The sequence below is a fragment of the Geotrypetes seraphini genome, chromosome 11 (assembly GCF_902459505.1).
Source record: "Geotrypetes seraphini chromosome 11, aGeoSer1.1, whole genome shotgun sequence".
NCBI classification, from domain to species: Eukaryota; Metazoa; Chordata; class Amphibia; order Gymnophiona; family Dermophiidae; genus Geotrypetes; species Geotrypetes seraphini.
The window spans coordinates 46,004,825-46,019,429 of NC_047094.1; the positions used below are offsets into that span (position 1 = coordinate 46,004,825).

Consider the following 14,605-nt stretch of genomic DNA (forward strand, 5'->3'; position numbering starts at 1 on the left):
TGTACAGAATCTATCCCCTTTTAATTTTAGAGAGTGCCCTCTCGTTCTCCCTACCTTGGAGAGGGTGAACAACCTGTCCTTATCTACCAAGTCTATTCCCTTCAGTACCTTAAATGTTTCGATCATGTCCCCTTTCAAGCTCCTCTGTTCGAGGGAGAAGAGGCCCAGTTTCTCCAATCTCTCACTGTATGGCAACTCCTCCACTCTTTAACCATTTTGGTCGCTCTTCTCTGGACTCTTTCGAGTAGTATCGTGTCATTCTTCATGTATGACAACCAGTGCTGGACGCAGTTCTCCAGGTGAGGGCATACCATGGCCCGGTACAGCGACATGATAACCTTCTCTGATCTGTTCGTGATCCCCTTCTTTATCATTCCTAGCATTCTGTTCACCCTTTTTGCCACATCCGAACATTGCGCGGACGGCTTCATCGACTTGTTGATAAGAACTCCCAAGTCTCTTTCTTGGGAGGTCTCTCCAAGTACCACCCCAAACATCCTGTATTCGTGCATGAGATTTTTGTTACTGACATGCATCACTTTACATTTATCTACGTTGAACCTCATCTGCCATGTCGATGCCCATTTCTCAAGCCTGATTATGTCACGTTGCAGATCTTCGCAATCCTTTTGCATCTTCACTTCTCTGAATAACTTCGTATCATCCGCAAATTTAATCACCTCATGCGTCATACCTATGTCCAGATCGTTTATAAAGATGTTGAAGAGCACGGGTCCAAGCACCGAGCCCTACGACACCCCACTGGTGACGCTCTTCCAGTCCGAGTATTGTTCATTTATCCCCACTCTCTCTTTCCTATGCTCCAGCCAGTTTTTAATCCATGTGAGTATTTCACCCTCGATTCCATGGCTCACAATTTTCTGAAGTAGTCGTTCATGCGGAACCTTGTCAAATGCCTTCTGAAAATCCTGATATACAATGTCAACCAGGTCACCCTTGTCTATCTGCCTGTTTACTCCCTCGAAGAAGTGCAGCAAGTTCATCATACAAGATCTGCCTTTGCTGAAACTGTGCTGGCTGTTCCTCATCAGACCGTGTCCGTCAAGGTGATCAATGATGCGGTCTTTAATCAACGCCTGTACCATCTTTCCCGGTACCGAGGTCAGACTCACAGGTCTGTAGTTACCTGGATCCCCCCTCGAACCTTTCTTGAAGATCGACGTAACATTCGCCACCTTCCAGTCCTCTGGAATCTTTCCCGATTTGATCGACAGATTGTCTATTAGTTGAAGCAGTTCAGCTATGGTCCCTTTCAGTTCCTTGATGACCCTCGGATGGATGCCATCTGGTCACGGGGATTTATCGCTCTTTAGTCTATCAATGTGCCTGCATACCTCATCTAGACTGGCCGTCAATCCTGTCAGTTTCTCTTCTTCGTTTCCAGCAAATAGCCTGGTGGGTTCCGGTATGATGTGTACATCTTCGGTAAATACAAACACAAAAAATGTGTTCAGTTTGTCGGTGATTTCTTTATCTTCCTTTAGCACTCCTTTTATTCCACGATCATCCAACAGCCCCACTGCTTCCTTTGTGGGTTGTTTCCCCTTAATATATCAAAAGAACGATTTGAAGTTTTTTGCCTCCTTGGCTATTTTTTCCTCATAGTCTCTTTTGGCCCCTTTCACCGCCTTATGGCATCTGCATTGATGTTGTTTGTGCTTATTGCAGTTTTCGTCTATTTTTGACCTTTTCCATTCCTTAAATGAAGTTTTCTTCTTTCTCATCGCTTCCTTCACCTCTACAGTGAGCCACGCCGGTTCTTTGTTCTTTTTCCTCTTGGATCCTTTGTTGATACGCAGTATATGTAGATTTTGCGCCTCGGTGATTGTGTCTTTAAAAAGGGACCAGCTTGCTCTAGTGTTTTTACAGTGCTTATCCTCTTCTTAATCTTCTTCCCCATCATGAGTCTCATCCCTTTGTAATTTCCCATCTGGAAGTTCAGCGCTGTGGCCGTCATTCTGGACCGATGTTTCTTCCTTGCATCCAGATCGAAGTGGATCATATTGTGATCGCTGCTTCCCAGCGTCCCTACTACTTCTACATCTTGTGCCGGTCCTCACAGTCCTTTTAGAATTAAGTCCAGAATAGTATTTCCTCTTGTATTTTCCCTGACAAGTTGTTCCAGGAAGCAGTCGCCTACAGCATCCAGGAACTTGGTCTCCCTAGTGCAGCTGGAGTTGTCTAGATAATTAAGTCACCCATGATAACTGCGTTGCCTCTCTTGCAGTTGCGTTTAATCTCGTCCGTCATTTGTCTATCAATTTATTTGGACTGCCCTGGGGATCGATAGTGAAACGACCAGGTCCCAATTTGTATTAGCCTCGTTCTTCTGTCCTCACTACAGATGCATCTGGGGACACTTCTTTAGAAAGAAATCACACATGCAGTTGTATGGCCAAAGAAATGTGTCCTTATTCAGAGCACTGACACATATATATAGCATTTCACATGGGTCAGTTTTCTCAGCATATGACTGTAGGAAAGACCATATTTGGTAACAGGATACATAAAAGCAACTAGAAAGAGGTAGAAAACATAAGGGGGGGGGGAATAATGGGAAGGTTCCATTATAGCATATAATACTGTCTTGTCTAAGGTCTAGCAATGTTTCTTTTTTAACAAATGTTTCTTATCAAAACAAGTCAATTACAGAACAAAATGGGGACACAGAGCTCAGAACACAAAAAGAAAAGACCTTGTGGGTTCTTGGCAAAATGATAACTGTTTCAGCAGTTCCTTTTACACAAGCAGGAATAGAAAAACTTACAAATAATATATGTGCCCCTTCAATCCCCTCTTACGTCATGAAAATGACGTCATAAGTGTACAGCATGAGATTGGAGGGAGAGATATTCCAGATATGTCCTATGATATATATTTCAATAACCCCTCTTGGGACACCAAGAGCAGCAATATAGACATGGGGATCACAGCTTCCGGGAAGGTCGGGGGTCTGCGATAGGGACCGGTAGATACTAGCCAGGGCTGCAGTAGAGCGATGAACAGCAGAGTTGACTATATCATGAAATCACAGGGACCAGGCAAGGCAGGCAGCCAAAAGCGAAAGAGTCAGTCAGCAGGGAGGCCACACCAGGTTCGGAGAGGAACATGAGCCAGTTTGATGATGCGGTCCACATCTTCCTCGAGCACGGTACCATCATCATCAAGGTCAAGGCAGTAGTTAGAGAGGTGGAACTTGCCACCTTCCGTAGCCAGCAAATAATCTAGGGACAGGCGATTCTGGTACATGGCAGTGCAAAAGTTCAAGAACAGCCTGCAAGTGAAGTATGTAGTTGAGCAGGTAGATTGGGGTCTGACAACTCCAGAAGCCATCTTTGGCCCACATAGCGGGTCCATAAGCAGCAATGATCCGTTCAGCAGGCCAGTTGTCACCCCATTTTCCAATCTATATGGGGTGGAGAGTGCTAACTGCTTTTGGCGACCCCTAGTGTCCCAGGCATTCGCCTTTGGCCAGCAGTAGCAGAAAGGAGCTGGGATGGATCCAAGTACACATGTACCAGTCCGGTGAGCAGGCAGCCAAGGGTAAGCAAACAGGCCACAGAGCCAATATCAACCATCAGGAGCTGCCCATTGGGCGTAGGAAGTTCCATGGAGCAGGTACTGAAGAGGAGGTCCTGGTAAATTGAAGATGCAGTAATGGAAGTTCGCAAGGCCCACAGTGGAAGTCGTGGGGCTGACGTGAAAGAGAGGTTCTGTGAAGGCAGGTCTAGCATATCCAGCTGTGTTCATAGCCACTGTTCTCCCATACGGGTCCCACCACAGACAAAATAATTGCTGACATTAAGAGTCTGGCCTATAGATTCAGCAAACTGTCCTAGTTGTGACAGGAAAAAACAAAATCTACTTTCATATGTGCAGAAAAACGGGGGAAACACAACAGAAAATAGCACATGAGACACATTCCCATAAAGGACAGGCTCCATCATGAGTGAAGGTTTCCTCATAGGGGCATTGCTTGAAAGGTATTAAGCTATAGAACACATTTGAGATAATAATGTTGCCAGTCTAGGAACAGTATAAGGGGCAGTACCATGACCGTAAGCAACATCAAATAACATGCATGCATCAAAATACAAAGGCACTGGGCGAGGAGGGTAATGAGGGGGTCCTCAGCACCTGCTAAAGGCACTAGGTGGGGGTTGTGATAAACCACAAGCTGCCAGTTACACTCAAACACTTGTAAACAGTTCCTGTTCAAGAAATTAAAAGGTCAGGATGTGGCTTTGCAAGGGTATCAGTCTCATTAAACTGGTAAGGTCCATACTTAGAGAGAAAGGTGTCTGCACAGACAGGGAGAGACACACCAGCTTTAAAGGAATTCAAGTATCATCATCCAGCAGCTGAAGTCCAGGGAGGTGAGTCAAAGGAGGACATTTACTTGGAAATGAGAGACAATATGCAGGTATACAATGTTCATAAGAGGACAGGGTGATAAGTTTGTGTGGGTTGCGCACAACTAGTAAGGCATTCAAGAGAGACCATAAGGATATACTCAGTGTAGGGCACAAAAAAAGAAACATTGCTAGACCTTAGACAAGACAGTATTATATGCTATAATGGAAACTTCCCACTATTCTCCCCCCCCTTATGTTTGCTACCTCTTTCTATTTGCTTTTATGTATCCTGTTACCAAATATGGTCTTTCCTACAGTCATATGCTGAGAAAACTGACCCATGTGAAATGCTATATATATGTGTCAGTGCTCTGAATAAAGGACACATTTCTTTGGTCATACAACTGCATGTGTGATTTCTTTCTAAAGAGGTGTCTCCGGATGCATCTGCAGTGAGGACAACAGAACAAGGCTAATATAAATTGGGACCTGGTCATTTCAGCAGTTCCTTTTACACAAGCAGGAATAGAAAAACTTACAAAGAATATATGTGCCCCTTCAGGTAGTAAATGCCGATCTTCGTTTCCAGTCCATTTGTTCCCGGAATTTTGACCCATAGAGACTCTAACTTAACTGTCGGTTGTGGCGTGTTCTCTCCAGTAGATTCAATTCCCTCTTTGACGTTTATGGCAATGCCCCCACCTTTTTGAGCCACTCTGTCTCTGCGGTATAGTTTGTATCCCGGTAGCACAGTGTCCCAGACATTTTCCTCAGTCCACCATGTTTCCGTGATGCCGATGACATCGATGTTATCTTTTAGTGCCATAGCTTCTAATTCACCCATCTTATTCCTTAGGCTCCTTGCGTTCCTGTACATACACTTGAGTTTGTGGCCTGTTCCTTTCTTGCATTTCCTTCCCTTCTGTGTCCACCATTTAACAGTGTTGACTATGGCCTTTATTTTCCAAGTGCTATTCACATTTGATGAATGCATAAATGACACTTAAAAAACATTTTTTCAGCATAAACTTCTTAGTTCCTATCTAAATAGGAGGAGTGAAGGACTTGAAAACCTTAATAAAGTATTATGCTCTTCTCTGATTATTAACTAAACAAGAGTGCTTAAAGATATATTACAGTGCTCCCCCGATATTCACAAGGGTTCCGTTCCAGGAATCCCGCTAATCTTGAAAAACTGAAAATACGTTTTTTCATGGGGAAGATTGGAGAGGGCAGCGGGAGAGGCAGGAGAGAGCAGCCAGAACACCGGCGAGTGAAGGAAATCACTCGCTGTATGCTCTGACCACCTCTTCCTGCACTAAAGTCGGGCCTTACCAGTCAGGAGCTGCGTGTCAAAGCAGCTCCTGATTGGTAAGGCCCAACTTTAGTGCAGGAAGAGGCGGTTGGAGCATACAGAGAGTGATTTCCTTCACTCGCCAGCGCGCCGGCTGCTCTCTCCTGCCTCTCCAGCTGTCCTCTCCTGGTTGGCGGTTCGTGGTCGGAAAATACCGCGAATGACCGGGACCGCCAACAGCGAATGACTGGGGGAACACTGTAATGCTCACAAAAGAAAAAGCCTTAGTTTTTGGTGAACCTATATGACCCTACCTCCATCGCATCATTGGCATAAAAACTTTAATGGTTTCTTTTTTTCCTTTATTTATGTTCTTTTGCAAGTTGAATAAACAATACTTGAAAGGGAATATAACAATTTAAAAAGGAAACAAATAATAGAAATATGAAATAATTCCAAACTAAAGACCATATCTAAAGTCCACATTATGGAGAGAGAAAATCAATCACTTCCAAGGGAAGTTGGATTTCAGGAAATAATTCTAGATTTCAAATTACAGAGCACAGTTGTAGTCAATTAATAGCCTGATTGGCAATTTCCACAGAAGTCTCTGGGATTCTTGTAGTTGCTTTACCTTCAAGGAAAAATTGTAACTGATCAGGTTCATAAAAAATATAGCTCTTGGTTTGATATGTAATGCAACATTTACAAGGAAAACGTAACTGAAAAGTTGCTCCTAAATTCAGAACAGGATGATGATAAGCCAGAAATTTCTTACATCTGGCTTGCGTCCACTTCGATACATCAGGAAAAATTGAAATTTTGAATCCATGAAATTCAACATTATCAGTCTTATAGAATAGGCGGAGAATTGCTTCTTTATTTTGAAGAAAGACAAAAGTTACCAATAAAGTGGCTCTAATCATAGTTTCCTCTTGGGATGTCTCCAGCATATCAATAAGATCCAGTTCTCCTGGTAGTGCGTCTCCTTTTTCTTTATCCTGAGAACGCGTGATAAAGAGAAACAGCATTATAAACTTTCTAAATAACAGAGTTAGTTTAATTATTAATGCTAACACGAATGTTTTTTTTTTATGCCGTTTCGGTGGAGGTAGGGTCATATGGGCTAACCAAAAACTGAGCTTTTTTTGTGAGTATTTAATATATCTTTAAGCGCTTTTGTTTAGTTAATAATCAGTGCAGAGCATAATACTTTATTAAGGTAAACTTCTTAGTTCCCAATTTTCAAATCCGGGATATCCACGTATCAAATCCAAGTATGTATAGATGTTAAGGGGGCAAGGTCTGTGTGTATTTTGGCCAGGACAAGAGCATGACCAGTTCTTAGATGTCTGTTCTGCATTTTAGAAGGGCATTAAACATCTGTGTCCTAAAAGATCAACATCTGTAGTTACACTTGTTATCAAGCATATTTAGGATTTGGTTAAAAAGTTGCTATTGAGTAGTACTCAAATGGAGGGATTAGTGGGGATTGCCTCCTTAATGCTTGTTTATTAATTAATAATTCCTTGTCAGCCCTCCAGACCGGTGTAGACCCTAATGATTGGGTTATGCATGCCTACCATCAGGTGGAGATTGAGAACACCAAAACTTGCCACAGTATAATATCCCTGTGCAGTCCCTAGTTTACCAGTTTTACTCTAACAAAGTAGAAGGTCCAAAGAAAAAAAACACACACCCCCTTTGGCTGTTCCTCCACCAATGCATAACAGTCCGCCAACAGCATACAAGGTGGACAGTCCCCCTTTAACTGTGTGATTTAAACCGGACACAATCCATATAATATTTGAAATACGCTGATGGTTTAATTATATCTTCATCAGCCACTGGATAGCATATAACTCCATTTGAAAACCGGGCCCCTTGTTACTGGCACACATTAATTAACTCAAACAAAGGTTAAACAATGTGAAATTTAGCTTGACTCCTGCAACAGGATTGGACTTGGGCAGTAAAATCCCAACTTTAAAGACCTGCTTTTGATTTTCTTCTTTTATATACTCTTCTGCATTATTTATATCTATCTTTTATAAATCTGATCTAGGATAAGTTTATCAAGCACAGCAAGAGTGAGAAGCCCTCCAGACACGTGCCTTTGGTAAAACCACGCGAAACATATCGGCTGCTGAAACGAAAAAATATGATTGTGGAGGCTGTACGAAAACTTAAACTAATTGAAAGTTTGTTCACGTAAGAGGATTTTTCCTCCCTTTTCTGAATTTATTGTCATGTTTGTAATTGTGCTCCACTGCATGAGATCTTTCTGGAGATGTGTGAAAGGGTCAATTCAAAAGTAAAACTGGGTAGAACTGAGACCACTCTTGCAAATTATTTGCAAAAAAATTATAGTTATTTCCTTTATAACGTCTCTTTGTATATGATTACATATTAATTTGAATTTCCCACTTTATTTGCTTTTAGGGGCCTACTTACTAAATAGAACATACTAATGATGCAGGCATGGCCAGTTATTGGTGGAGATTGGTTTTGGGTGGTGCATTGAGAAGGCATACAGTACTTTACTATGCACTAACTCTCACAGCTGTCGATTTAATGCAGGTGTACCAACACCTTAAGAGGATCTGTTAAATGGCAGTGGTGCTGGTACACATGTTAGAGCTGTTTTATATATTTATATATGTGTATATATATATATATATATACACACACATACACATATAAATTTATATCTGCTGTCTGTATTTTGCACTATATTTGTCTATTTTTCTATAGTTGTTACTGAGGTGACATTGTATATTTTAAAGTCCTCTGCTTTGACCTCTTTGAAAAAAAAATATATATAAATGATATTAAGAATTTCAGTTGGCCTTCCAGCACTTACCATGGACACATATGGTCAGTTACTATGGGCAGGGGTAAACTCCAGATAGGCTCAGCTGTAAAATGGCAGCTTTGACCTCCCCCCTCTCCCGGTGGTAGCATTACCAGTGGGGGTCAAGGGGGCCTTACGGCCATTTCTGGTGCTTTGCGATATATCAGTATCAAATAAATGAAAACAAATAAAGGAGTTTCTCATAGTGGTAGAACTGAGAGATTGCCACTAGGGAGTCGGAGCTGTCATTTTGCATCCAGGCCATAAATGGAGCAGGAGCATCCAGAGTTTGCTGCTGCTTCCTCATCCCCCTCCCCCCTGCAAATAATGTATTATGGATATCCCCAGTAAATATTAGGAAGATTCGGAGGGGAAGGGTATGAAGACTCATCAGGAGGTGGGGGGTTGTTATGCCCATCTGAGGGGGTAGGAGGAGTTGTGGATGCTACTGGGGTAGGAATTAAGGTGTTTTTGATAAAAATAGTGGGCCTCAGTGAATACATCAGCAAATAACATGGATACTTACCATGAAATCTGCCTGTCCATTTATTGTGCATTAAGGAGGCAACTCTGTGAAGATCTTAAAAAGTTAAGTGCCCAGATTGCAAACATAAATTTATAAGCCTAAATGTGGCTCCTTAGCATGTAATTTATAGTATTATGTAAGTTACGTATGTAAATGTGGGACCTGCCCATGCACCTTCCCCTACGCATACCCCCTTGCTCTTAACATGTTGAGCGAGTTGTGCACTGAGGTTACAGACTAACACGTAGCATCCAACTGGCACTTATGTGTGTAACTGTAAAAGTCTTGCATGTAAATGCTAGTATTTTATAATTGTAGCTTACATTTAGGTGCAAAGTTTATAGAAATATGAAGCAAAGTTGTGTGTTGTGCAGGAACTGCAGGGCAGATGCTAGGCATGCCTTTTAACATTTACCGCACACAGGCTTTGAGCACTAACTGTTTGTTAATTTTTGCATCTAATATGCAGTAAGTGTAGAAATGTATTGCAGTTTAGTAAAAGAGCCTATTATTTTAAATATTGTTTACAGATTTCAACTGTTCATATGCTTGCGAACAGGAATAAAAGTGCATATATTTCAAATTAATGTTAAGAAATAGATAACAATGAGTTACAGTGTAAAAAGTACACGAATACTGAACCTGTGGGTAGTGCATTTTCATCTTACATTTTCAACTCTGCATCCCTTCATTACTGGGCACTCCCGCTCCTCATTTTTTCCTTCTGCAAGCGAGGAGAAGGTGTCTTTTTCATCTGCTCTGCTTTTTTTCGGGGGAGGAATTAATCGAAGTTTTTTTTTTTTAAGGCTTTGGTGCTTTAGAGCAATGTTTCTCAACATGCGGGGTACGTGAGACGTTAGGGGGTACGCGGCCCTGATGCTGTATGCCTCCCAACTTCCTTCTGCTGTCACATATACGCAGTGCTGGCGCTGTATGTCTCCCTTCCTCCTGCCATCGCGTATCTCATGCCTTCCTCGTCTTCTCTCCCCAGCTTACCTCCCCCCCCCCCCCCGAACAGCAGCTTAATGTGTGACCTTTGCTAGGCCAGCCCACTTCCGACGAAAGAGGAAGTTGCATCATTGGAGGCGAGCCAGACTAGCAAAGACCCAAGGCTGCCTGATGGAATAATCGGCTCAGCAGTACCTCTCCTCTCCCTAGCGGCAGCTCACTGCATGCTTTTAACTTCCCCACGCAGCTGCCACTAGCGTTAGTTTAGCCACGGTTCCATCAGGCAGCCTCGGGACCTTTGCTATGCCAGACCGCCTCCGACAAAAGAGGAAGTTGCATCATCAGAGGTGGGTCAGCCTAGCAAAGGCCCCAAGGCTGCCTGATGGAACTGTGGCTAAACTAACACTAGCGGAAGCTGCATGAGGAAGTTAAAAGCATGCAGTGAGCTGCCGCTAGGGAGAGGAGAGGTACTGCTGGACAGGGAGAAGAGGTACTGCTGTTTATGGGGAAGGGATAAGGGGTACTGCTGAACCTGGGGAGAAGGAGAGGTGCTGCTGGATCTGACAGAAGGGGAGGGGAAGGGAACGGTGCTGCTGAATTTCAAGGAGACAGGGAAGGAAAGGAAAGGTGCTGCATGCTGGAGGGGAGAGTGAGATGGTGCATGGGGGGAGAGCATATTAGTTGTGAGTGGGAATGGGGGAGGAAAGGAAGGAAAATTGTTGCAGGATGAGTGAGAGTGATGAGAGAGGTAGAAATAGACATGGTGTGGAGGAGAAGAAGAAATGGGGCATGGGGAGAGATGGACTAGGGAGGTGGGAAGGAGGGATGTCGCACTTGAAGGAAAGGGGCGAGGAGAAAGAGAGAAAGTGTGCAGGAGGCAGACAGTGTTGGACTTATGGAGAGAGGGAGATATGGACGGGGAGGGCAGAAAGAAGGGAAGGAGAAATGTCACACTCAGGAAGGGGGAGAGGGCAGAGAGTAAAAAGTTGGATTCATGGAGGGGGAGGGAATGAAGACTGAAGAAGAGGAAGTGTGCAGGAGGCAGAGAGAAATAAATGTTGGACTTGTGGAAAGGCAGGAGAAATGTTGGATGTGGCAGTAGAGGGAGTGGGAGAGATGCTCCCTGGATCTTTCTTTCTTTTCCCACTCCCTTTGCAGCAAGGGAAGGAATGAGAGTAGGACAGTGAGAGAGAGGGAAACATGTTGCCAATGGGGGTGGAGAAGAGTGGAAGAAAAGTTGGGACTCATGGAGGGACAGAGAGAGATGCTAGTTGGGGAAGAGAATGAGGTCCAGAGGTGAGGAAGCGTGCAGGAGGCAGAAAGAAAGAAATATTGGCTGCATAGACAGAATGAAGTGCAACCAGAGACTCATGAAATCACCAGACAACAAAGGTAGGAAAAATGATTTTATTTTCAATTTAGTGATCAAAATGTGTCCGTTTTGAGAATTTATATTTGTCTATTTTTCTATAGTTGTTACTGAGGTGACATTGTATATTTTAAAGTCATCTGCCTTGACCTCTTTGAAAAAAATATATATATAAATGATATTAAGATTTTCTCTGCATACAGTGTGCTTTTGTATTTTTTTAAAAAAAATTTGTGGTTACCATTATGTATTAATAAGATTATATTGTATGTATATGAAAAAATGGATAGAAGATATTTTGCATTACAGTTAGTACTGTTATTATGGGGGTGGGGTCTGGAGCGGAACTTGACTGGGGGGTACTCGGAGGAGGTACTTCGCTTGAAGAATTTGAGAAACACTGCTTTAGAGCTCCCCAGAAGTCCTGGGTCAGCTGTGCCTGGGAAAAGCTGCAGACTCAGGGTGGTGAAGCCTCTAGCTGAGCAGGCCACCCTTGCTGCAGAGCACCTGGCTGGCCAACCTGCCCCAACATTTGGATCAGCTCAGGGTTTGACCCCTGGAAGTCTGCTTACCTGGTTTCATTTGAAGCTTATGAGCTCAAGCTTATGAGGGTGTTTTTGGGCCCTGCGCTGGTCTGGAGATCTTGTGGATGCCGGACTGACAACCCCCTCCCCCCTCCAAGAAAGTATGTGGAGCTTAGAGGGGTAGAAGGTTTTAGGCTGGTTCATCCTGTGTAAAATGCAGCCTGAAAAGACAAGCCCTTGGATATGCTGCTTGTTTGTCTGAGGCAGAAAAAGCTTTCCCTCTATCTAGATACAGTATAAGCTGATGCAGGCAAAGTACATGCTTCACAGTCAGTAAACCCATTACTGTCTATAAGAGACGTTGAGGTAGAGTTGATTTTGAGGAGTTTCTGAGGCTTCCTTGAGAGTTCCTCTCCCCTAAAATTCTATTTTTTGTCATATTTTGTCTGTTTTTATTTCTCCCCCGTGCCATTTTTGGTGTCAAAATTGCTGGTGTGGCAGCCATCTTGGATTTCCTGATTTTATTTTAAAAGCCTCTCCCTGCTTCAGAAAACCTTGTTTGGGTCTAGAATCAGTTAGGTTGAACTCCACAGATGGTTTAACCACCGTATCATGACAAGTTTGTGCTGGATGGGCGCCTGAGTGACCGTTCACTGCTTACTGGGGTGCAGAATGGGGGGAGCATTGGGCATAGCTCCCGTGGGACCCTCTAGAGGCTCAGAGGCACAGAAAGTTTGAGAAGTGGGACTTAAATCCCTCCTAGAGCCCTCTACTGGCGATTCAGCTCTGCCAGCAAAACAACAGTGCACGGATGCCTCTTTTATAGGGAGGTCCCCTGAAGGAGTCCTTAAGAAGTCTTCCAGGGAGTCAAGTCAGGTTTTTGACTTTAATTTTGTGGTCCTCATATATGAGGCCTATGTAAAGTACAGTCTTCAAACCCAGCTGAGGCCGGTTAGCACACAAGGAGAGTTTATCTCTGCAGAATCTGGCTACTTTTCAAGAAAAGGGATGACGGGAGCCTGAGGTCCAGTCAGAGAAGGACTGGATTGGGAGTCTATGTCTCTTCTCTCCAGAAGTGCCTCTTCTGTAGGAGACACAGGTTCTCATGGGGGCAAGTAAAGCCAGGAGGCTGTAGCAGCTCTAGACCAGGGAGAGGATCTGACATTGTTGCAGGCTCTTTAAGCCATCCAATTTAAATGAAATCATTTCCGTCTTTCTTTGGGAACTGGATTTAGAGGTTCTGCAAACTGCCTCGACACTGCATTCACTGCTGAGCAGCTCTAAGACTCAGTCCACATTTTTCCCTTTGCATCCTGAAATCACTATGATTCTGACTGAGTATTGGGAAACATCAGCGGGGCCCTTCTGAGGGGCTAGAACGATGTCTAGTTTCCAAGTTTCCAAGTTTATTGGTTTTTAATATCCCGACCATCAAACAATTGTCTGGCCGGTTAACAATCAGCTTAAAAAAAAAGAATTAATAGTAATAGGATGTGAATGGAAATATCTTAAATTAAACATAAATGACAAAGACTTGATATACTTGAATGTGAGGAAATTGTGGGGGAAGGGAAAAAAAGTTACATTGTATAGAAGAAATGGAGAGAGTGGGGAGGGGATGAACATGAGGAGGGGGGAACGTTAATGTAATGAATAATGGATACTTGTCTAATGAATGAAAAAGAGCATTTTTTTTTTTTTTTTTTTTTTTAGGTTTGGTTAAATGCATCCTGAAATAAGAATGTCTTTAGATTTATTTTAAATTTAGCAAGTTGTTGTTCATCTCGGAGATGTTGTGGCAGTGAGTTCCACAATGTTGGGGCGGTAACAGCGAAATTGGTTTTACGAGTATAATAAGAGTCTTTTAGGGACGGTATAAAAAGGAGCTTTTGGTCTGAAGATCTCAAAGTGCGCGGGGAACTTTGAGGTATAAGAAGCTTATCAAGAAAAGTTGGTTGATGTAGAAGTTTGATTTTGAAAGTGAGAAGAATGATTTTGTAAGTAATACGGTAGGAGATGGGAAGCCAATGAGCTTCCTTTAAAAGAGGGGTGACATGGTCATATTTGCTTTTTTTATAGATAAGTTTTATAGCGGTATTTTGTATTAGCTGGAGGCGTCGTAGTTCTTTTTGTGAGAGGCCGTTAAGGAGGGAATTGCAGTAATCTAGGTGAGAGATTACCAGAGAGTGGGTCAAGATAGTGATAGAGTCAGTGTTCAGAATGGATGTTAAAGATCTGATAATGCGGAGTTTAAAAAAACATACTTTTACTACAGAGCTGATATGCTCATGGAAGGTGAGATTGCTATCGATGATAACGCCGAGTAATTTAATTTTTGTTTCCATTTGTAATGGAGTGGATTTGATAGAAATAGTTCCGAGTAATGATTCTGATTTTTTGATGGGAAGTAGAAGTACACGAGATTTATTTATGTTGAGTGCGAGTTTGTTTGTATATAGCCAATCATGTATGTTATCCAGTTTATTATTTATGTCTTTTGTATCTGAAATATTAGTAGTATTGATAGGGTGGAGGAGTTGAATATCGTCGGCGTAGGCGAAAATGGTGAATCCGATGGATTGGGCTAGTGTAAGGAGGGGAGAGAGAAATACATTGAATAGTAAAGGAGATAGTATAGAACCTTGTGGTACTCCGAAAGTTTGTGATTTGGCTGAGGAAGTTTCATTTTTTACGCAGACTATAGAGCTGCGTTC

General features: G+C 42.8%; 1 protein-coding gene across 3 annotated transcripts in view; it reads left to right on the forward strand.

Moving 5' to 3' along the window:
- The window catches only part of GTF3C1 (general transcription factor IIIC subunit 1), a 150,014-nt gene that overhangs the window by 40,553 nt on the left and 94,856 nt on the right, over positions 1 to 14,605 (forward strand). For all 3 annotated transcript variants that reach the window (XM_033963012.1, XM_033963013.1, XM_033963014.1), the window contains one exon: positions 7,736 to 7,881. In XM_033963012.1, the coding sequence (XP_033818903.1) occupies positions 7,736 to 7,881 (146 nt within the window). The remainder of the gene's footprint in view (positions 1 to 7,735; positions 7,882 to 14,605) is intronic.